The 25,821-nt window shown below is 41.5% G+C and overlaps 1 protein-coding gene across 1 annotated transcript in view; it reads right to left on the reverse strand.

The window, feature by feature from the left end:
• The window catches only part of METTL25 (methyltransferase like 25), a 249,606-nt gene that overhangs the window by 45,023 nt on the left and 178,762 nt on the right, over positions 1-25,821 (reverse strand). The window contains exons 7-10 of the mRNA XM_075600496.1: positions 20,553-20,647; positions 15,873-15,902; positions 15,172-15,245; positions 11,303-11,396 (exon numbers count right to left, since the gene is read on the reverse strand). Coding sequence (XP_075456611.1) covers positions 11,303-11,396; positions 15,172-15,245; positions 15,873-15,902; positions 20,553-20,647 — 293 coding nt within the window. The remainder of the gene's footprint in view (positions 1-11,302; positions 11,397-15,171; positions 15,246-15,872; positions 15,903-20,552; positions 20,648-25,821) is intronic.

Here is a 25,821-nt window from a genome sequence, read left to right on the forward strand (position 1 = left end):
TTCAGTGTCTCTTCTGCTAACACCTCCTCCTCCTCTATCAATCTCTCTGTGGGGGTACCCCAGGGCTCTGTCCTGGGACCTCTTCTCTTTTCTCTGTACACACTCTCTCTAGGTGGCTTAATAACATCTTTTGGGTTTAATTATCACCTCTATGCTGACGACACACAAATATACTTTTCAACACCCGACCTTACACCTGCTGTACAAACCAAAGTTTCTGCTGTACAAACCAAAGTTTCTGAATGTCTCTCTGCTATATCATCCTGGATGGCCCTCCGTCGCCTTAAACTCAACATGGCTAAAACAGAGCTCCTCATACTTCCTCCCAAACCTGGCCCTACTACCTCCTTCCACATCACTGTTAGAACTACCATCATTCACCCAGTAGCCCAAGCACGCTGCCTAGGGGTCACACTCGACTCCTCTCTCACATTCGCCCCTCACATTCAAAACATTTCTAAAACCTGTCGCTTTTCCCTCCACAATATAACTAAGATACGCCCTTTCCTCTGTTGCTCAACTGCTAAAACTCTGACTCAGGCCCTCATTCTCTCCCGTCTTGATTACTGTAACCTCCTGCTGTCCGGCCTTCCTGCCTCCCCTACAATCTATCCTAAACGCTGCTGCCAGAATCACTCTACCCTTTCCGAGATCTGTCTCAGCATCTCCCCTCATGAAATCCCTCTCCTGGCTTCCGATCAAACCCCCCTTCTCACAATCCATTCTTCTCCTCACTTTTAAAGCTTTACACTCTTCTGCCCCTCCTTACATCTCAGCCCTAATTTCTCGTTATGTACCATCCAGACTCTTGCGTTCTTCTCAAGGATGTCTTCTTTTTACCCCCTCTGTATCTAAAGCCCTCTCCCGCTTTAAACCTTTTTCACTAACTGCCCCACACCTCTGGAATGCCCTTCCCCTCAGTACCCGACTTGCACCCTCTCTATCCACCTTTAAGACCCACCTTAAGACACACTTGCTTAAAGAAGCATATGAATAGCAGTGTGGATATTCTGAACACATGATACATAAGCTTGGCCCCCTGCAGACGCACTTACCAGAACTCCCTCCTACTGTCTCTGTACGTTCTCCCTACCTACCAATTAGACTGTAAGCTCCTCGGGGCAGGGACTCCTCTTCCTTAATGTTACTTTTATGTCTAAAGCACTTATTCCCATGATCTGTTATTTATATTATCTGTTATTTTTTGATTACCCCATGTATTACTACTGTGAAGCACTATGTACATTAATGGCGCTATATAAATAAAGACATACAATACAATACAATAAAACGTTTTCACAAGTAGGGAGGAGGGAGGGATTATTTAGGGGGGCGGGGGGCGAGGGCTGTGTGCGGCGAAACCTGGGGGCGGGCAGAGTTGTGCACGGGTGGCCAAGCAGCTCAAGCTCCGTGCTGCTGCTTCTCTTCTGCCTGCTTCTCTGTGCTTGCTGCGGGGGCGGGGCCTTCCCTGCACACAGACAACTCCTCCTTTCTGTGTGGAGTAGCTACAGGGATCGTAGCAGAAGCATGCTTGTACTTTCCTCCTCCCCCCCACCCCCCAGATGAAAGTGTGTGTTTTGTCTGTGTTGGTTGTGATTGAGTTTTGTGTGTGTGTGTTGTGATATGTGTGTGTGTTGTGTCTGTGTAGTGTGTGTGTTGTGATTGTGTGTCTGTGTTGGTTGTAATTGAGTGTGTGTTGTGTGTGTGTTGTGATTGAATGCAGCGGTGCACAAACTGGGGGGCGAGACCCCTTGAGGGGGTGCAAGATTATTTAGGGGGGGCGCAGGCGGCGCGCGGCAAAACCTGGTGTGCATGGGCCGGCAGACGCTGTGCACGGGAGGGCGAAAAAGCTGTGCGCGGGCAGACAAGAAGCTGTGCGCGGGCGGGCAGCCGAAGAAGATGTGCGCAGATGGCTGAACATGATAGTGGAGATGGCGGTCACGTGATGGTGTGTGTGTGCACGCGCGGGGGCTTCGGAGGTACGGGGGCGGAGCACGCCCCAGCACTGTGATCTCAAACGCCCCACCTTCCGGGAATCTGCCCTACAATAGCGCTGTGGTCCTGCTCTCCTCCGCTGGCAATCTGCTTCGCTGCGATCCTCTGCAAGTGAAAGGGTAGGCTGCACCTATATCAATCATACTATGAATGTACAGAAATAATTTAAAAAAAGTGAAAACACAACATTGAAAACGGCAAACAATAAATAAAAAAACATAATACTGTAGGTAGGAGTTTGGGTGGCACTGGGGACTGCATGCCAAAGAGCAGGGAGAATAAAAAGGCAATGAGAGAAGGAAAAAAAGGAGGGGAAGGAAAAAAAGGGGGGCGGGAGGGGGGTCAGGGAAGGGAGGTAGCAAAGAGGTGGATGAATTCCCCCCCAAAAGAATTGCGTTTGTGCACATACGCTCTCCCAAGCTTGGCGCTTGGGGAGACAAACACAATTTACTTTAAAGCACACTCAGCAGCAGTCAATGCACACACACACACACACACACACACAGCCACACACACAGCCACACACACACATTCCCGATTCACACCCCCGGGTCGTGCTTGCAAAATTATGCAGGACACCCTGCGCTCATGGAGAGAATGGACGCAGCCTAATTTTGCAAGCGCAAGCTGTTGAAATTGATATATATTTGTATTTACATTGTATACCGCTAAATAAAGGTTTTTTTTTTTCATGCGATTTTGATTACATCAGGCAGGGGGGGGCTCGAGAAATTTCATGGATGAAAAGGGGGGCTCGGCATAAAAAGTTTGCTCACCCCTGCCTTTGAGGACTCTGTTCTTAACTTCTTTCCAGTTTCCATCCAGCAGATCCTTGCCAAATTCTTGTTCATAACCACCCATTGCCCATCTCTACAAGGTGACTGATTACCCAATACTGTGAGGACTTGAATCCCGACATTTGTTCCTAATTATAAACCTACAGCCATCAATCAAAGGAGAATACATCTAATCCTATCAGAGCCAGACGGTGGCATTGCTCACACCCTGGATATCGGTCTGCGTCAACCATGGTAACCAGACCTTTTGGAAATTTGGGCCAGTGTCAATTTCTGTGCCAGTGTCAACTCGTCAATTTCTCTAGCAGACAAACCAAATTCTGTTCCGAATCTTATCAATGGATGGAATTGTGATTTGGTTCCACACTGCTTCGATCTCGCACCTCGTGGCTCTTCTAAAATGCGCACCTAATTTATTGTCCACTCTCACTAAATCCTGTATCGGCTTGTTTAGCAGGAAGAGCCAGGGGTCCAACTGAATTTAGAGGTCCAAAATCTTCTGCAGCCAATTCCTAATTTGCACCCACAGTGGGGTTGTACGCGGGCAAGACCATAGAATGTGCAACAAGTCTGCCCTATCTCCACATTGCTTAGGGCACAAGGGGGAGTAACCTGGGACAAACTTGGACAATTTTACCGGAGTGAGATACCACCTCATCAAGACCTTATATGCATTCTCCTTTAATGTAGTGCATATAGAGCTCTTGGCTGCCGCATTGAATATCTCAATCCAATCTTCCTCCTCCAATGTCCTGTCCAAGTTCGACTCCCACTGGGCCATGAAATTTAACTTGTGAGTAGTCTTTACCTGAACGGGTCACTTCTCTGTACAGCCAAGAGGTTAGTCCCTGTGTGTCATTACCCAACAAACAGAGCATTTCGAAATTCATCAGCGGTGGCCGGGTTGTGTTTTTGGTATAGAATGCCCGAATTTGGAGGTATCTAAAGAATTGTGTGTTAGGAATGTCTTTTTCTGACTTAATCTGTTCGAACGTCTTTATGGTGATTCTACTCTCCAAATCCTTTAACCTCCCCACCCTTGCTGTCTCCAGACTTTAAAATTCCCGCTGTCATGCCCTGGAGCAAAGTCAGGGTTGCCATGTAAAGGGTCATCAGGGACTGCCTAGAAGTCAACAGCATTTAAATTTAGAGGCCTCCCAGACCGCAAGCGAATTGAGCATCGAGGAAAGCGGCATTTTAAAGTGCTTTGAGCCTAGATTTTGGGTACCAGATTAAGTTGTCAAGTTCCAAAGGGGTGAATAGTTCGCTCTCTAGAGCCACCCACCTTCTCATGTCAGGGTCTATGTGCCACTGAACAATTTGGCATAATTGAGCCGCTTTGTAGTATGGGAGCAAGCAAGGTACCGCTAACCCACCCACCGTCCTAGGTCTTTGCAGTGTTATTATTTTAATACAAGGTTTCCCTTTTTTCCAGATACATTTTGAAATCTGGGATTGTAAAACAAAAATGTCAGGTACAACTACAGGGATCAAAAGTGTCTGAAACAGATATAGAATGCAGGATATAAGGTTCATTTTGACACTGAAGATTCTTCCAATCCATGAGATACTAAACGAGGACCACTCCCTTAAATCTCCTCTCAAGGACTGCAAAAGTCTCGGATAATTTGCCTTATACAGTGATTTAACATGCTTTGGCTGCCAATTGAAAACGAAATTAATACCTATTAATTTTGAAACCTGATACTCTGTTAAATTTGCACAGAAGATTGAAGGTCAAAATAACATCATCCACATACAATGCCACTCTATGATCTTGTGATTCAATTTGGTTTCCCGATATATCCTGATTGCTAATAATTTGGGCGGCTGACGGCTCCATGCAGAGGGTGAACAACAGGGGTGAAAGTGGGCAGACCTGTCTTGTGCCACTTTTAATTCTGAAAGCCCTGATGGAGGACCCTCACAGCTGGTTTTGTATATAATGCTTTGATTGCCCCCAAGATTCTGCCCCTGAACCCAAACGCCCCAAGCGTGGCATCTAGATATGGCAAATCTATTTTGTCAAAGGCTTTTTCCGAATCTAAGCTTAACACTAACCCCTGGATCCTGTTGGAATTAATAAATTCAATTACGTCAATAATTCTCCTAGTGTTGTCGGCCGCTTGTCTATTATGGATAAATCCAACTTGATCCGGGTGAATCAGCCGCGGCAGTATAGAGCTCAATCTATTGGCCATTAACTTTGAATAGATTTTAATGTCCGAATTGATCAATGATATTGGACTGTAACTTTTACAATTTGAGGGGTTTTTACCGTTCTTATGAATTAATGAGATGGATGCCTGGAGCATCTGGTCCGGGAATGGAGCCCCAGCCAGGACTGAGTTGAACATGCGTAGCATATGCGGGGCCAGATTCCAAATACATTTTTTGTAATAAAGGTTAGAAAACCAATCCAGGCCTGGGGCCTTGGAGGATTTAAGATTCTTCACTACCTGTACTAATTCTTCAAGCGTAAAGGCTTTTTGTAAACTCTCTCGCTCCAACCTGTTCAATTTCGGTAATGCCGCGTCTGCCAAGAAACTCTCTAATGCTTTGTTGGTATTTACTTTATGTGTCACCTTCTCTCCATCATACATCTTCTCATTATATGCTTTAACTCTTACACAATGCGTTTGTGGTTGGATGTCACCTCTCCCCCCTGGGTCCTAATGGAGTGAATATAATAATTTGGTTGTCTATTTCTGAGCTTGTTAGCCTTAAGTTTTGATCTTCGTATGTTTAAATATCAAAAGATGGATTTTTATTTTTTAATGGTGTGCTGCTAATTGTCTAAAAGGCAGATTTATTGGGTGGAGGGTCATGTGACTACTTAGATGTATAAATGTAACACCAGTCTAAAGGACGCATTGGCTGGGTAGCATCGGCATCTTAAGAGTGATGCATTTTAAAGTGATAATTTTAAGTGAGAATATATAGTTAGACTATAGTTTGACTAGAGGTGACTGGGGACTGCATCTTTCTGCAAACTCTTCTACACAAGGCAACAAACGGTGAGCTACTCTGACCACACTATGATCTCATGCTTGTTAGCCTGCACAATTTAACCCCCCCTTTACACCTTATTTTACTGCAGCCTCTCCCAACACTGACTGCACACAACTACCCCCACACCCAATCAGCCCACTGCAAAACCTGAATAGACCATAGCATTGCAGCAAAACATTTGACAAGGAAAAGGCACGCCCCTGCCGTTTAGTCTGCACACACTTGGCTCATAACAGCTCCATGCAGCATTACCTACCTCTGGCATAATGAACCTGGTATATACCTCAACTTTGTTCTTTCTCGTGGCCTCATGGAAATGTTACTCCCTCTATCCACTACAAACTCCTCCCTCCTGGCCCACACCCAAAATCACCATACACCCTGGACTACTCAAAAGCCTTGCACTATCTACTGAATGTTGGTGGACAACTCTAAAAACCAGCACACCAAACACCGCTCACTCTAATGGCAAACGCCACAAATGTACAACTTGCAAACAACTACTCAAATTTCTACTCATACTATTATTACTCTCTTTAGCAAGTGATATTGAACCTAACCAAGGCCCTCTCATTTCAACTCTATCCCATACCCCTGAGACTACCCCCTTAAAATTCCAAAAATGTCTATCTGTCGCAAATATAAATATCCAGAGCCTGCTGCCCAAACTGGATGAACTAAGAGCATGGTGCCTTATGCATAAACCAAAAGCCATCATTCTCACAGAAACATGGCTAGCGCCTACAATTCCTGATGCAAATATCGTCATTCAGGAATACTCAATTTCTAGGAGAGATAGGTCAAAGAGAGGAGGAGGGGTGTTATTTTATATTGCAGACACCTTACAAATTACACTGTTAAATTGCCTCCCAAGCCCACCCTCTTTTGAATTCCTAGTTTTGCAGAATCTGCCTCCCCTTTTCTAAGCCCATCTTGCTTGCTGGCATCTACCCCCCCCCCCTAAAGCCCCTCTACAATCCCTAACTGATTTCACCCAGTTTCTTTGCTCCATTTCCTCTCTGAATGAGAAGACTGAGCTGCTAGTTCTTGGAGATTTCAACTTCAATTTGCTTGACCCTAAAAACCACGAAATCCAGATACAAATCAAGTCGCTTAACATATCGCAACTCATTTCCCAACCCACACGGACAAACCTGAAATCGCGCAACCATTCCTTGCTAGATTGGATTCTCTCCTCAAATCCCAGCAGAATCCAATCCTCTGGCATCCTTCCTGACATTTTCAGTGACCATGCAATAGTGTACTGTGTAAGGAAAATGAAACCGCCCCAATCAAGACCTAAAGTTCTCCTCACTAGAACATTTAGAAACTTTAACCCACAACAGTTTCTGTATGACCTTACCAACCGCCCTTGGCACAGAATCGATTTAATTCCTGACCCTGATTCTGCGCTCGACTATTTCCAATCCGAGTTCTTAAAACTCTGTTATACCCATCCTCCACTGTGGAAAAGCTACAAAGTAACTGGCACTACCAAGGATCTCAATCATTACAGATGCCTGCGGAACATGTGCACAAGGCAAACAAGTCATGCAAAAGCACAATATTACTCTGACAATCTCCTCCAGAATACATCAAACCCAGCTAACTTCTGGAAGGTTATCAACAATATATTCCAGCCTTGTAACCATCAACAACCAAGTAATATCACTATGGGGGATATTACTCTGACAAACCCCACTGACATTGCAAATGCATTCAATGATTACTTTGTGGGGTGTGCTACTAACTTATTAGCGAAACGCAACCCAAACCACAAACATGAATCTCATCCTGGGAGTAACCATATAGCCCCACCCCCTCCCAATTTGGCCCAGTATCCGAAGAGGAGATTACACAAGCGCTCCTCAAATTAAAACTAAGTAGCCAATGTGGACCTGACTTACTACAATCTAAGTTCTAAAGACTTGGTGCCCCAGCCATTGCCAAACTAATTGCTTCCATAGTCAACTCTATCCTGTCTGCAGGCCATATCCCTAAAACCTGGAAAACTGCCAGATTTGTCCCAATCCTCAAAAGTGGGGACAAAAACACTGTCTCAAATTACAGGCCAATCTCTCTTCTCCCAATACTATCCAAAGTCATGTAAAAATGTGTCCGCTCCCAATTAAGTGATTACTATACCAAGACAAATTTCCCTAGCCAATTACAATCTGGGTTCTGCCCCAAACGCTCCACCGTAACTACCCTGCTAAAAGTTTACAATGAGATCCAGTGTGGAATGGAACGGGGACAACTCACTGGTGCAATATTCCTAGATTTTACAAAGACTTTTGATACTGTTGATCATGCTATCCTGCTTAACAAACTCCAGTGCTCTGGAACTGGGAAGCATGCTTTAAACTGGTTTCAGTCCTACCTATCAGGTAGATCCCAACATGTGTCCATCTCAGGCTCTAACTCTAACCCCCTGGATATCACCCCTGATGAAGCCACTTCCGGCGAAACGCAGCGTTGGGCGTCCTCCACAATCGTCTTGTAAGACAGACCCCTGCATTTGGGCATCCCCTCAGCACCCCTCTGGCATCCAGCTTCATTTTGGACATTCTGGACACTTTATTTCAGCACCGCATGGGACACAGTATGGTGCACAGCATCAAACATGCTATGTTTATGGACAGTGCTATTCAACAGCAGCAAGGAGCACAGTGGTAATATCTGTAGTAACTGAATGCACTCTAGCTCTATCTGTTAATAATCCCACAGACAAGCATCAAGCAAGCAAGTACAGTATTAATACAATTTGTTTATAACAACCTGTGTGAGACCTTCTGCCTATTATACTATAACAAAGGCATACAGTTGGTTAATCATTCTCCGTTGAAACTCCAGACACAGTAACTTGCTTTAGCAGTAGAGTTGTCATCAAGTAAGAGGGTGCAATGTGATATTTTATTATAAATATCTACATGTTCTGTACTATACTGTGATAAATGAATGTACATCATGCTACTTTCCAGGACATTCCATGTAGTCACTGATATCTCACTGAGTTAGAAGTGTGTGTATTCACTTTGTAGTTACCATTTACCTTCTTGCGAGTCTACATCACACAGCTGCTCTTTCTCTCACCCCTTGCTTGTTTGCAGTTACACTGTTATATTGTAATTTGACACTTCAGTAAGTCTGCTTAAGGATTATAGGTGTGATTTTGTTGCAGTAACACTGTTGCATTGTTATCTGATACTTCAGTGAGCCTGTTTAAGGAATTAGAAGTGTTATTTTGTTGCAAGTTAGAAACATCATTGCATGTCCCTAGTATATCTTCTATTCACCACTGCTGTATGCCTATATAGGGTAATGTGATTTATTGATTCACCACTTACCTATAGTTACAACATTCTACTGCCATGTGATATTTCAGTGTATTTATCTTCTGAATGGGAGATTATTTATTTATAAAATATTTTACCAGGAAATAATACATTGAGAGTTACCTATCGTTTTCAAGTATTTCCTAGGCATAGAGTTAAATGACAAATAATACATGGTTACAAATGTGACTTTCTATTGCAAGTAAGGAACATAATTTCTTGTCTCTTGCATACCTTATACTTATTCAGTATTGTTTACCTTCATGGGTGTTTGCTCTGGATATAATGTAGCTACTTGCTTACCACATTTCTCCATGTTTGAATCATTGCTGTTCGTTATCTGCATTAGTAGCTGTGCTTGTAGTCAGGTGGGAGTGTCGTGTTACTCTGTATAACCCTGCGGTCTACCTGTTTGATGGTAGTTAGATCACCCTTATTGTGGGCATACATTAGATATTTATCTATATGTTATCAACACCTTTCTAACATATCTTCATTTTAGTTTGTTCCATCATGTATTAGAGATGGTCCACTAAATGTTTTTATTCTTGTCTGTCAGTTGTTTCCTTGTCCATTGTTTATTTAATAAAAGTAATGATTTTGTACCCACATTTAGTATGCCCAGTATGGAGTTGCTGTAGGTCTTGTCTTTTGGGACCTACCTATCTTTCTTGTTAGCTTAGACTGCTACCAAGTTGGTGCCAGTAAGTGCTGGACATCGGACTTCAAAGTAGCCAGAGGATGCCAGAGGTGTGAAAGCCATTTGGGTGGCAGGGAAGGGCTCAAGTACCCACATCCTGGAAAAAAGGGCAGTTGTACAGGCTGCCATTTGTTCTGCCAGATCTAGAGGAGCCTGACCCAGCGGGTGGCATAAGATAGCCAGGGACGGAGGTGGCAAACTTGCGCATGTCCCTTGGCAATTTCAGATTTCTCGCTGACCTGGCTTTCTAGACCAGCTTGGCTCTGATTGGCTACTGTGAAAGTTCCCACGCGCTGATTGGCTGTAGTATTTTGTTAATGAATCTCCAAGTACTATAAGAACTGTCTGAGCCATCAGGTTGGAAATTTCTAGCGTCAGAAGTGCGGGCGGGCTTTTCAAAGTTGTTCTTACACGAATAGCAGAGCAACCGGCTTTGATTTCAAGCCATGAAAATCTGCCAGACAGATTCTAAGTCCCGTTTTTAGCACCCAAGTTCTAATAATCGAACATAGCGGTCACGGCTGGAATTGCAAGCCGATTTTAGTTCCAGGAGTTTGGTACTAACACCTGGTCAAAAAAAGTCCAAGTTCTCAGAAGAGAAGGGAGCAGTGGCGTGTGGAATTTCACTCCGATTTGGGAACAAGAGGATTTTTCACTGTGTGTATGCATATTTCTGTGAATAAATTACAATTTATTTCATTATCTTGTTTTGCTCAATGAATGATCCTGGTAAAAAAAAGTGTAAACTGCATGGTCTCCCGTTACAATTAGTTTTTAATAAAAATAATGAAAAAGATTTTATTTTTTATTTTGTATGCTGATTGGATTGCCTCTAATATATGTAACTGGTAATAACCACCTTTGTAGGCTGAAGTTTGGGTATTTTAATGATTTATTTTTTTAATATAAATAAATGTGATAGTGAGTTTTAATGAGGAATTCCATTAGGCAGGGCTGGAAAGCAGAGCCTAGGTAGTGGAAGAGCATGCTAGTGGTGTTCTAGATTGAAATGGGGGATGAATCAATGTAAAGAAAGTGCGAATACCAGCTTGTTTTGATACATTGCTCCTTTTTCTGCATTTATATCACATGCAAGAAAGAGTTCACAAATTGTTACACTCCTTTAGACTTAGCAGATATTTCTGACGTGAACACAACATAAGGAGAACGGGAGGAGCGGCTCAATGAGTAAAGACACTGACTGGCACTGAGTTTGACGCAGAGGAACCTGGTTCAATTCCCGGTGTCGGATCCTTGGGACCTTGGGCAAGTCACTTTATCTCCCTGTGCCTTAGGCACCAAAAAACATAGATTGTAAGCTCCACAGTCTGATAGAGTAATAATAATAATAATAATACATCTCATTATATTTTGAGCACTTCTCCTGCACAATGCAGGCCACTTTGGCAGCAAAGGGTTAACATGCAAGATATACCAAAAACAATTTGTAAACTTGTGCTGACCTTTGAATCGTCTTGCCCAAGCTTTTTCAGAGACGTTCGCACATAATCAGTGAAGCAGGATGACTTGGCGAAAACCTTTCCAACACGTCTGTCACTGCAAAGATAAACCGTTTTTGTTTTTTTTTACTGGATCATATATTCAGAATAATCATTTACACATTGAAACACAGATACTTACATATATTACGAGCTGCTCTACGGTTTACATATCATTTCATCACTATTCCTTTAAAGCAGAGCAGCAGCCTACTCTCCCTTAGGGGCTGATTCTACAAAACGCACAGTGACTTGGATGGGAGTTACTGTGAATGGAGGCTTTTGGGCCTATTTAATAAGCTCCTTAGCCCCAACTAATCTGTTAAGTAGCAAGGTGGTTGGGACTATGGGAGGGCACCTCCAACATATATTGTAGAAATTACTAACGTGTTCAGTACAAACTGGTTGGTAAGAAGATTAAAATCATGTAAAAGGAACCAATTTCTTGAAAATGGGACTCTGAGTACTGTATATTGGATAACAGTTATACAAAAAGTGTGTTGATATACAACTAGACTGAACATAGACAGCTTATATGTTTTTAATAGCTTTTTATACATTACGATTAGTAGTTAATGCTTTTGTTGCTGTGGATTGCATTCCCTCCCCATTATCTCTATGCATCCTGCTGATAGACATAAAAAGGTACATGCGGGGCCACAGACAGATTTCCCGGGGCCCAGGACTAGAGTTACGACCCCTTATTTCACACCTCACGAGCCCCCTCTATCCCCCCCCCCCACTTCCCATGTATTTCTCTCCCCTCCGTCTCACTCCCTCCCTTTCTCTCTCTCCCCCTCCATCAATTACCCCACTTTCACTCAATCCCTCCTCCTCCCCCCTCCACAAACAACATACCAAAAAACCTATAAAAGATCCCCCGCAAATACATATTTAAAAAAACCCCACCAACCAAATGCATATTTTTAAAAAATGCCAGTCCGCTCACCTGCCGGGCCCTGGCTCTCCCCAGCTGCAGGCCTCCCTCGCTTTTTCCCCCGCCGAGCTGCTAGCGCGCACCGGGCTTCTCTCTCATGCTAGTGCGTACTGAAAGCTGAGCCCAGCTTGCTTCCGGCGTGCATCGACATCAAAGAGACCCGGCGCACGCCACCAGCTCCCCACGTGGGACAGAGTGAGGGAGGGCCATCGCTGGGGAGAGCTGGGGCCCGGTCAGAGGTCGAGCCCACCTTGCAGCGCAAGCCAGCCGGGCCCCTCACAGCCACCAGGCCTGTGACACCTGTCCCGGCTCTCCCCCCCGCCGGTGGCCCTGTGTACATGACATATGTGGAAATTACATTTTTGCTCTGTGTAATGCATTGCCATTTGCAAAATCTGCATTTCTGACTCCACTTTACAAGCCAGAACTACTCTGCAATGCAATCTTTATATGACCCCTTGAGGTTTCTTATACATGTCACTTGCTATGAACTTTATTTACATTGTTTGCAAACAATTTCAAGTTTGTTTCTGACAGCCATCTCAAATGTGTGGACGTTTCTGGTAATAATTAGGAAAAGTTGTAAATAAATTCCTATGCGGGTGTATAGGACGTATTGAAGCAAAGAGACGATCAGCAGAACTACATATAAGAAAGCCCGAAAAATGTTTTGAGGTTTCACTTGTACTCCTCTTCTTCGGGTACTAACCCCCTGACTGCAGTTCAGAGTGCAGAGTTCAAGCTGTGGTAGCCAAGGAGTAAAATTCCAGTTTTGTGATACTTTCTTTGCGTCAGTATGAAAACGATTTTGATTTCATTGTAATTTGTTTGAGGCAACGGTTAAGCAGAATGGAAATATATTTAGGGATGTATTTATCAAAGACACCCAGCATTAAGACTGAGGAAAAACTGATGCTAAAAAAAAACTGTACTAGATTAATAAAAAGGACAAGTTCCAATAGCTTTCTTTTAAAAATTTGTTTTTTTAACCAGCTTTGTAGCTGAAAACGTGGATACACATGCCAGTCTTTTAAAAAATAAACAGTGAAACATTCTATTCTTCAATTATTAAACTTTATCTCTGCAAATTCATATGTATCTAGTTTAAAGATCTTCCACTGATTTAGAGACTTAAAGGTGCAGTTCCGCCTGCTCAATCTTTTTTCTTCTTTTTACATACATAGGACGCAGGGGTCTCCAGAGCGGTGTGTTGATATTTCTGCTCCGGGGAGACCAAATATACTTGCCAGAGAAGGTGCCACTAGTACAGTGCCCTCCAGGGGAAACAAAATGGAGGTTTAAATATGCAGCATCATGCAGGCGAATAGGAAGTCATCTGTCGGGGCTTCCTTTTGGCCCACCTGACGACGCAGAGGTTTTTAACCTCCATGAAGCACTGGCAGCACTTTCTCTGGTTGGTATCTCTGGAAGCTGGGGTCCCTTGAGCGCAGATAAATGTGGGGCAGCTCCGGAGACCCTATGCTTCCAATGTTTATGGGAAAAAGGGGTGGGGCAAGGTGGGACTGTGCCTTTACATTGCTAGTAGCAGCTCAACAGTTTAAGTGTACAGTAATATGCATATAAATGTTTGCTACATGGAGAGCATCATTGTGCCATATTATATTAATTTACATTTTGACTGAAGCATTGACTTTAATAAAATCTATATGATTGAACATTTTGATGGATTACCTCATTACCTTAATAACCAAATACAAATGTTTATTTTTTTTTAAAAATAGGCGCTTTTAAAGTATGTGATGATATGTAGTAATAGAGATTATGAATGTGACTAATAATTCTGTAAAAAAAAGAACTATAAAGCAATAACATTCGCGACACCCATCTTTACTGTCCTATTATAGCCTATTTTATTTCACAAAAAGGCAAAAAAATCAGTTAATTTAGAGACCCATGTTCCTTGCATAGTGTAACTGATACTTGTCTGAAAGTTAACTGTAAATTTATAGCAATAAGTTATTTTTGGCCCAGCTGAAAACCTAGAGAAATCTGGATACATATATTTCTTATAGCTCTATGACAGTGGTTCCCTACCCTTTACATTGTGCACTCCCTCCTAGAAAATACTTGTTCCGTCAAGCCCTAATTAATAAATCTTATTGCCTACTCAGCAGCATATTGTTAACAAAGCTGTTTGAGTGCTCCCAGCCAGCACAGTGTCCTGAACACATGTGGGGAACACACACTTAAAAGGCACTAAACGACACGTCAGTGTGTGCACACTACATGGGTGGTATAGCTGTCAATTACTACGGAAGCTTTCAAAGTCACGACCCACAATGCCTGGCCTTTCTGGATGCAAAGCATTTTGGGGAGCGACTTTGGAAGCTCCTGTTGTAATTGACAGCTATACCATCCATACTAAGGTGCAGTTTGTGGCCTTACAAAGCACTCAGAAACCAACTATACTGCCTGGGATCTGCCAGTACATATTTTTTTGGGATGGACTATTATTATAATTATTATAATGCAGAAATGGAATAGCATTGATAGATTTCATAAGAATAGAAAGGTTTGCTGCTTCAAAATTCGAACTTCAGTGTTCATTCGGATGTCTGGGTCAAACTCCGGAAATAATTTTCAAATTCGAGTAGAGACATGGGAAAATGTATCCCCCCGATTAGATTTTATTGTTGGGGGGAGAGGAATCACGTTGGTGAGTGGAAAACTCACAGACTTATGTACAAAAGTTTACATTTCCCAAACATTTTAACAAAATATTCCTGTTAATTTAGTTTTTTCTTAATTTTTACTAATCCAAACCCTTAACCAAAACCAATTCCGGCAAAACCAAAAATATTTAGAACCAAAACACCAGTAAAAGTAAAAGTGCCCACAGTATTTCATTTAATGTTAATACTTTTTACATTCATACCTTCGGGTGAAGTCATAGCAGTCTTTACATATGACCTGCAGCACAGCTCGATAAAACAAGGACTCAGTAGGGAGCTTGTAAAAGCAAGACAAAGGCAGAAATTAATCACCATCATCAAAATCATGACAATTTATGGGTAAGGCAAGCCTCAAGTTATAGTTTTTCTGAACCTGTTTGTGACATAGAAAAGTACAACTATGGCACGGGTCACCGATAGAAAGGTACAATATCATCTCCAGGTAACGTGGTGTCAATCTATTAACCGCCAAAGTGTGGCTGACCAAGGCGCTAACATTGTGTTCTTCCCTAGTAGTAAAACTGTAGATATATCAGGTACCGCCGGGAGGTCTACAGATCAGCTCCGTGGCCAGATAATATTAAACATTTAATTGTAATTTTTTTTTAAACTACAAAGCGCAGCATGGATTCCTGCTTTGAGGAGTAAGTTGGTCAGCTAAACACAGTAAGAGAAACAAGTAAGTAAATTAGTGTCGAGTAAACAAGAAGGAAAAGAAAACACTCTGAATTTGAAGTGTAATATACAGTACATGTGACCTTGTGTTAACAAGGCACCTATTTGTTTTGCATTACATAGAGTTAACTGTAAGCAGTTGGAGACTGTAAGTTCACTTTTAGGTTACACTTTAACAGAAATCAGAAGGCAGACAGATCCATGTGATTTAGTAAACAATACTACTTACCCCTTGGCCGACCGCAACACGCTCTGAAGCCTTGAAAGTGAACAAAAAGATAAGGCTGATTTGTTTATCATTTTGTCAGATGATGTTATAAACGCACTGGCAGCGTGAGTAGATTAATTATGTGACATTACATAAACTAACACACTTAGATGTGTTAGCCCAATGCGTTAGGTTGTTAATCAGTTCTTTTATAGCATTTCTTGTTTATTTAAGACAGTAAAAGATAGGAAAAATACTTTCACACACATTTAGAGGTTTTGAAGCATTAAGAAAACTCCATTATAGTTGGATCTGTGCCTAACAAACCACATCAGCTAGAGTGCATGTTTCAGATTGATTTAAATTGAGAAGTACGTGTATCTTTGTATTTATAAATTCCATCAAATGACATAATCAGGTAACTTAGTATGTTTACATGGTAAATGCTTACTTTACACCATAATTACTGTTCACATGTCAGTTTAAAAACAATTTGGCATATGCACATAATCTGACCTTTCACACTGATTTTAAGATTTGGTTCCTTCTTACTGAAACTTTTCAGTTTCAATATTTTCCCTATTCAGCATAGTAACAAGTAGAGATGTGTGAATGTCTTCGAATGTGCATAACACATTTCTCTTACATTTTCCAAAAGAGACAGTGTTCAAAATGTTTCACAATTTTCTACATTATTAAGGGCCACGTGATCTGCAAATTAATTCTTAATGTTTCGCTAATCTGTTTTGTGATCTTTTTCAGAAGGACTATAACCCTGTGTGGTAAAGCTAGTCCCAGGCACCCTGTCCTGACAATATTTCTCTGCAGCTGTGTTTGCCATCCACTTAATCGTATACTGGCGCGCTGCTGGCTGGAAGTAGGGGGTCTCTTGAGTTGAACTATGTTAATTTCAGCTCCAGAGACCCCTTGCTTCCTGGGAAACTTACCTCGGTCGGGGGTGCCGGTATATCCTTCATGTAGCAGCTCCAATGGGACTGTGTGGCTAACATAATGGCAGCTTTAAATTTCCTGCGTCTTGCCACCAATGCGAAGGAGTAATGTCGTTCCTTGTGGCTTCCTATTTGCCCATTTGACGAAAGACATTTAAACATGAAGGTGATACTGGCACGCCTTACGGAGGCAAGTACCCCCTTTCCTCTGTTGCTCGACTGCTAAAACTCTGACTCAGGCCCTCATTCTCTCCCGTCTTGATTACTGTAACCTCAGGCTGTCCAGCCTTCCTGCCTCTCACCTGTCTCCCCTACAATCTATCCTAAACGCTGCTGCCAGAATCACTCTACTCTTTCCGAGATCTGTCTCAGCATCTCCCCTCATGAAATCCCTCTCCTGGCTTCCGATCAAATCCCGCATCTCACACTCCATTCTTCTCCTCACTTTTAAAGCTTTACACTCTTCTGCCCCTCCTTACATCTCAGCCCTAATTTCTCGTTATGCACCATCCAGACTCTTGCGTTCTTCTCAAGGATGTCTTCTTTCTACCCCCTTTGTATCTAAAGCCCTCTCCCGCCTTAAACCTTTTTCACTGACTGCCCCACACCTCTGGAATGCCCTTCCCCTCAGTACCCGACTAGCACCCTCTCTATCCACCTTTAAGACCCAACTTAAGACACACTTGCTTAAAGAAGCATATGAATAGCATTGTGGATATTCTGAACACATGATACATAAAGCTTGGCCCCCTGCAGACGCACTTATCAGAACTCCCTCCTACTGTCTCTGTACGTTCTCCCTACCTACCAATTAGACCGTAAGCTCCTCGGGGCAGGGACTCCTCTGCCTTAATGTCTAAAGCACTTATTCCCATGATCTGTTATTTATTTGATTACCACGTGTATTACTGCTGTGAAGCGCTATGTACATTAATGGCGCTATATAAATAAAGACATACAATACAATACAAGTATCTTTGGAAACAGGGGGTCCCTGAGACACCCTGATTCCATCGTATAACAAACAAAAATGCAACTGTGAGTGCTGCTTTAAGAGATATTGATGTATCGTCTTTGTACGCCAAAGTGCCAGATTACACAAAGCAATACAAATTATTTCAAAAGAATCTCTTCAAAGGAGGAAAAAAATGTTGGATGAGTGATACACAGTACAGTATGTATGTGAGCCACATACGTGTGCAAACTATGTTTAACATTGTCATATTTTTTGTACAGCTTTTTGTCTCCTTTGTCATTTTAAACACATCCTATGAACCAAAATACCTTCAGTATAGCATAATTACATCAGCCATTAAAATAAAGTAACCTAATTTCATATGAAATGGCACCCCTTGTACTAAATATTACAAGTATTGTATTGTATTGTATGTCTTTATTTATATAGCGCCATTAATGTACATAGCGCTTCACAGCAGTAATACATGTGGTCATCCAATAAATAACAGATAATATAAATAACAGATCATGGGAATAAGTGCTTTAGACATTAAGGAAGAGGAGTCCCTGCTCCGAGGAGCTTACAGTCTAATTGGTAGGTAGGGAGAACGTACAGAGACAGTAGGAGGGAGTTCTGGTAAGTGCATCTGCAGGGGGCCAAGCTTTATGTGCCATGTGTTCAGAATAGCCACAGTCCTATTCATATGCTTCTTTAAGCAAGTGTGTCTTAAGGTGGGTCTTAAAGGTGGATAGAGAGGGTGCTACTCGGGTACTGAGGGGAAGGGCATTCCAGAGGTGAGGGGCAGTCAATGAAAAAGGTTTAAGGCGGGAGAGGGCTTTAGATACAAAGGGGGTAGAAAGAAGACATCCTTGAGAAGAACGCAAGAGTCTGGATGGTGCATAACGAGAAATTAGGGCTGAGATGTAAGGAGGGGCAGAAGAGTGTAAAGCTTTAAAAGTGAGGAGAAGAATGGAGTGTGAGATGCGGGATTTGATCGGAAGCCAGGAGAGGGATTTCATGAGGGGAGATGCTGAGACAGATCTAGGAAAGAGTAGAGTGATTCTGGCAGCAGCGTTTAGGATAGATTGTAGGGGAGACAGGTGAGAGGCAGGAAGGCCGGACAGCAGGAGGTTACAGTAATCAAGACGGGAGAGAATGAGGGCCTGAGTCAGAGTTTTAGCAGTCGAGCAACAGAGGAAAGGGCGTATCTTTGTTATATTGCGGAGGAAAAAGCGACAGGTTTTAGAAATGTTTTGAATGTGAGGGGCAAATGTGAGAGAGGAGTCGAGTGTGACCCCAAGGCAGCGTGCTTGGGCTACTGGGTGAATGATCGTAGTTCCAACAGTAATGTGGAAGGAGGTAGTAGGGCCAGGTTTGGGAGGAAGTATGAGGAGCTCTGTTTTAGCCATGTTGAGTTTAAGGCGGCGGAGGGCCATCCAGGATGATATAGCAGAGAGACATTCAGAAACTTTGGTTTGTACAGTAGGTGTAAGGTCGGGTGTTGAGAAATATATTTGTGTGTCGTCAGCATAGAGGTGATAATTAAACCCAAAAGATATTATTAGGTCACCTAGAGAGAGTGTATACAGAGAAAAGAGAAGAGGTCCCAGGACAGAGCCCTGGGGTACCCCCACAGAGAGATCAATAGAGGAGGAGGAGGTATTAGCAGAAGAGACACTGAAAGTACGATGGGAGAGGTAGGATGAGATCCAGGATAGAGCTTTGTTCCGAATGCCAAGAGTATGGAGAATGTGAAGGAGAAGAGGGTGGTCCACGGTGTCAAATGCTGCAGAGAGGTCGAGTAATATGAGCAGAGTGTAATGACCTCTGTCTTTGGCAGCATGGAGGTCGTCAGTTATTTTAGTGAGGGCTGTTTCTGTGGAGTGAGCAGTACGGAAGCCAGATTGTAGAGGGTCTAGGAGAGAATAGGTGTTGAGAAAATGGAGCAAGCGAGCGAATACAAGACGTTCAAGGAGTTTAGAGGCAAAAGGCAGGAGGGAGACAGGCCGATAGTTAGAAAGACAGGTAGGGTCAAGCTTGCTGTTTTTGAGTAATGGTATGACTGTTGCATGTTTGAAGGAGGATGGAAAGGTTCCAGAGCAGAGGGAGGAGTTAAAAATGTGCGTGAGCGTAGGGACTATAGTAGGAGCAAGAGGTTTTAGGAGATGGGAGGGAATGGGGTCAAGAGGGCAAGTGGTAGAGTCACTTAGGCCTTAAATGTGCAGAGCGCCCAAAACGTCTACAGTTGGCTCCCGAGGAGCCCAGAGAAAGTCTATGCTTCACATGTACGGTGTGTTCTCTGAAATGCTTTGCTGGCCCTGCAAAGGGGAATTATTTAAAACTGCAGATATGCGAAGGATGCATTTAGCAAAAAGCAGTATCGATCAACATACAGTATTATACATTTCAAATTCTATTTTGGTGAAAACACATACAACCATTGTTTTCCTCTACAGAACAAATGCAGGGGTTTCTGAAACTCACGTTTGTCTACCAAATCTGACACATTTGCTGAGCTGTTTCCAGAACTTACCATTTCAGCCTGATGCCACTAGTGAATCATAGCTATAAGCCTCTGAAAGTCAGGGATTGTTAGGTCAATTCAAAACTACGTCTGCAGACATAATATTTTGGCTACAAAGTTTCATTTTGTTTAACTTTTAAATTTGCTACGCACATGATTATCATTTAAGCAGAAATAATGTTTCCCTATTGAATATAGTGCTTTAAGTCATGACTACAATTAACAGCCAAATTACATTTGGATGGAACAGCGTAACAAGCAGAACTTACCAAACAAGCTGACATTCTGGCATTTCGTCCAAAGCACCAGCATTTCTCCTTCAAATACCGACTCATAGGAAAGCCCCATGCTTCGGCTGTCATTTCTGTAAAAAAAAGAATGTGTACCGTATATTTAATTTTGGGTTTTCCCAATTAAGTTCTCTCATCCTAAATGTAAATGAACAGTAGTCAAGGTAGCTCACAGTCCATTCCAATCATTCTTTAAACCTAAACGGACAAAGTATGTTCTGTTCAGGGTTTAGACTTGTACATGTTCCAAGATGATGTCTTCCAAATGTAAAAAAACTTTTTTTTTCTTCTTTATTACAAGGTATGCAAACAATTATTAGCGCAAGCAATGTAACAAGATACAAGAAATAACAATTGTTTAATCTGTTTGGCAAAAGCACACAAATTGCAGGATATATGGTCCACGTTGCAGAACGGTGTATTACATCAAGAAGTGATCGAAAGTTAACACTGTTTTTCTTTGAATTGTGCATTGTATTTTGGCAAATCTTTACCAAGTGATTTGTGCTTTTTTATTTACTTATAAGTCATAAGTATACTCAAGGTCCCTGGCCTGTTTTTTCCCAGTCTGTTTATGTTAGAAATAAGAACAGCTGCAAAAGTCTAAGTTGTTTCTTTAAATTTTGAATTTGTTTTTCTTCCAAAACTGTAATTTAATTTGGCTTCGCATCCCTTTGCTGCTTTAACTGACAATGAAGCTTAAGGCTACAAAAGGCCTCAATAAAAGAATCGATCCAGAAGAACAACATACTGTAAGCATCTCAATGTATGTCAAACAAATGTCAAACATTCCAGAAAACCATTGTTTAAACCAAGGCCAAGGTTTAACAGTTCCCAATAGACGGCACAGACCTGGGACTGGACCAAAGTCTTCGCCAACTAAAGAACAAAGTACACAAACAAAACAGAAGAGTTGGGTTTCTGAGGCTTTGTACCACAGTCCTGAAACAACTGAATCATCCCCTCAATGCTCAACTCCATATGAACGCAAGCATTGGTTCTTTAAGTATATGGACGATGATAGTCATTTTGGGAAGGGGATTAACAAGCACAAGGTGAAACAGAATGAAAGTGAACAGCCGAGGAAGGCAGAGAAGCAAGGATGACTAATGAGAACAAGACAAATAGAGAGAGAGTTGGAAGATGGAAAACAAGGAAACGCGAAGAGAGCAGATCAGAAGTGGGGACAAACATAAAAAACGAAGGCACAGATCAAAAGTAAAATCAAATCACAAACAAATCTACTTTATATTATTCATATAAAGTTACAACGTTATTTTGACAAGGTGAATTCACTATCCCAACAGTATACCTATGAATAGGTCTTGAGTCCAGCAGTGACCTGGTTAATCCAAGCTTGAGAAAAGGAAGGGTTAGTTAACCAGGTACCAGCTGCCTCGTTAAGGGGCTTTAAGAACCCAGAGCTCCCATTTGTTCCTGTCTGAATCAGAGAAGCATATCCTGAAACTCCGGAGGGAGAGCAGCTTGCACAAGTCTGTTACATGGGGACACTTATCCTTGCTCTGTGTTTCTATCCTGGACTTGAACCGCTCTTTCTGAGAAAAGGGCAAAACCCTGGTACAGTCTTATTTTTCCGTTGGCTTATCTATGCTGAAGTTAAAGCTCTGTCATTTTTGTATTCCATGTTTTTGTGGCTGAATAAACAAGCCTATTCAGATCACCCACGTGTCGTTATGTTGTCCCTATAACCGTTATCATGGCTGTAGGTTGGGGCAGGATACAATAAGGGAAGAAATTAGGGGGCTTATGCAGAGAGGAACGTAAAGTTAAATTTCGCCAGGTTAGAGGCAAAAATTTCCTCATGTAGGCAGTTACTGGCGAGAACTTGGCGGGCCAATTCAAATTCGCCAGACTTGTGGCGAGAAGCGTGATTTCGCCAATGGGAAAACATGCACGATTCCAGTAGCTCCGATGCGCATGAACGCGCCAATCGGAGCTACTAAATGGCGCGTTCAGGGGAAATTTTGTCCGCCAACAAAAGTTGGCTGTATTGTGGCCAGATACCGCGCGCCTCAGAATGGCGAGTTTCACGCCAAGTGAAACTCGCCTAAATAGTAATTTCATGCACACCGCGCTACCGGAGTACCCTGCATAGGACCAATTAAATGCCAAACCTGCGGCGAATTTAAGCCTTTCTGCTCCGTACCTCTCTGCATAAGCCCCTAGGAGTGCTATGTTTCAAGGCAAGTTTGGAGCAAATAAAGTGGGTTTTGACAGTGTTTTTGGAGCACAGTTGTGTTGAATGTGAAAAACAGATCTTTCCACCGGATGCAGATTGTTAGAAGCCAGAAATGTATCTTCAACATGGCAGATTTTTTTTTCCTGCCACGTGTAACTACCCCTTAAATTTCCCATTGACTCACCAAGTCACAATTTGATGAACATATGACAAAAGTGGAGCAAAGTGCTTGATACACTGTAGAGTGACACGGAGGAGAACATGTAAATTATGCTTTTTGCTTAAATTTTGCTCTAAAATGGTCGTGATACATAACTTCCAAAGTGCACTTTCTTCTAATGAGAAAAACCATTAACTGAATACAAAATATATCTGAATTGTTCAGTATGTGAAAAGGACAAGCTTTAGACCCAGGGATAATTTTAATGATATTCGGTGACCAAATAAATATCCTCATCCTTCCAATATCGATGATTTCAAAAGTATATACAATTCAGCATGATAAACTATGCAAAGTTGTATTTAGCTATTTTGGTGCAATTTCTTTTCTTTGTATTTTTCTCTTCCTACTGTAATATCCGCTAACTTTTGCTTCTCAATGTTCTCTTTATCTAAAAAACTGGAGATATTATAAACATTTTAAGGTGGGCTTTTATGGTTAAAGTATACAACTGATACTTTAAACTTTCACCTTAGAAACATGAGGTTGTAATTTAAATCAGTTTGGTGATTTTTATACAAAACACAAAAACAATGTAGAAATCATTACACCTATCTCCTGCAACATAAACATTTCCCCCCAAAATTCAAAACAGATGTAAAAGCCAATATTTTATAAACACATGAGTCTCTAGGTAATATTAAGGGCATGTAAGAGGTCAGAGTGAATGAAATATTCTCAAGTTTTATCAATCTTTATCTGGCTGATTTGCCTTGAAAGCATGCGTTGTTTATGTTTAGTGATGCACCTGCCATTCCAGTTAAAATGATCATGACCTGCAAAAAGAACGGATGACAAAAGCGCAGGAACGCAAAATACCATTTAACACAATCATCAGGCTATTAAAAATAAATAGAACATTTTTAATTTTAAACTCATATCATACTCATTAAACAATTGGGCAACAAAGCAGTTGTGAAATAAAATAAAAAGACAAAATGTACAGAGCGTAAAAACAGAAGTATCATACGTTTTACCTTTTATATCCAAAAAACGAGGGTTTGCAGGAACAGGTGTTTTAATCTGGACACTTGTGAGCAGTCAGATTTTATATGTGTAGGTTAAATGCGCTGGTGAAGTCCGAGTCCTTCAGTGAATAAGCATTCTGTGGGGCATTAGAGCTTGGGCGCTCAACTCCAGTACTCAAGCCCCCTCCCAACAGGTCAGGTTTTCAGGATAATCCTGCATGTGCATAGGTGGCTCAATCAAAGACTGAGCTTCTGATTGAGCCACCTGTGCTGAAGCAAGGACTTGTTGAGCCACCTGTGCTGATGCTGAGATATTCTGAAAACCTGACCTGGGGGTGGGGGGAGGCTTGAGGACTGGAGTTGAGCACCCCTGCATTAGAGGATCTCCATGATGGAAGGAATACAAACAGAATGTCGGCAGAAAATGTAGATACGGTGACACAAGTCCACACTGCTACTCATGCATTGTGTGTGTGGTCTAGGGAAATTAGTTATTTCTTCCAGGTGATGTATATCCTGAATGTCTTTGATATTCATAAAGAAAAACTATGTTAACAAGTCCTGGTTTTCGTAGGAAAAGAAGCTACTGGTGTCCATTAAATATTTTGTAAAGCTTTATACTCATGTATGCTTTTTACTGAATATAAATAGGACATATTCTTAGGCCTCTTTATTCTTTTATTGTAATATTGAAAAAAAAAATTCTTATGCGGGCCTATTCCAAAAAGTGCATAAGAAAATCAAATCTACTTGCCTACAAATTACCAATAAACCGTTTTTTTTTTTTAAATTAAATGAAATGTAAAAGTTTTTAACTTAAGAGTTTCGTTAATTTACTTTTAGTAAATGAGATGCTTGTGTAATGTACCAGATGAGAATCACTAAAAAATTAAACTACTCATTTATTTAAAGATGTCATACAGAACAGGGAGTCTACGCTCTTTTCAACAAACGCCTGTATAGTTGGCATTATGCATGAACACATTAATGCATTTGTAGTTTACTGGAAATCCATGTGCATTTCTGATGCATATTTTCTCACTAGTATTGATGTCATAAGAGCCAGGTATTTCAAAAAGCGGAAACCTTCAAGTACAAAACTACAAGCATTATACAAATAGTGGATTTAACCCCCGGGCGAGTAAATATTGGCCCAGCAGCACACGTTTGGTACTAGGTGGCGAGTAGATTTTTTTTTTGTGGCGAGTAGATTTTTTGGTGATTTGTCAACCACTATATATATATATATATATATATATATATATATATATATATATATATATATATATATATATACCTACTGTACATACATTAATGCTAGTGCATTAAAAAAAGGGTATTTCAACGTGAAATCTGCATTGTCCCTTCAGTGGAATATAATATATGGTATTTTGGAACGTACTGATTTTAACAAATGGTGTTAGAATATAAAACATTTTTGTCAGTGAATATGACCATACAAGGAAATACCAACACATACTAAAACTATACATTTTTAATAGAAAAACAGCATTTACTTTTACTTACTATATTTTGCACTAGAAGCATTGTAACAGATTTAAACCCAGGACTGCCTGCAATTTATTAGTCTGGAAGTAAAAGTGGTTAATTAATAGTGCTGTCAAACTTCACAGAGTTTCTGTATTAACCTGATTGTACAGTAATTGATGAAAGTACAGGTATCTACAAATGTACTTACTTTAGCAAATGTGAAAACACTGTGTGCTTTGAAAATCATTGTAGATTGGAATTTGCATAACTTTTGCATCTCTGCACAGATGCCAAGAGACACGTTTTTTTCAGCGCAGTTATTTATAAACCATTAATTTGTTTTCCAGCAAATAAAGAAAACTAAATTTT

The sequence above is a fragment of the Ascaphus truei genome, chromosome 5 (genome assembly GCF_040206685.1).
Source record: "Ascaphus truei isolate aAscTru1 chromosome 5, aAscTru1.hap1, whole genome shotgun sequence".
NCBI classification, from domain to species: domain Eukaryota; kingdom Metazoa; phylum Chordata; class Amphibia; order Anura; family Ascaphidae; genus Ascaphus; species Ascaphus truei.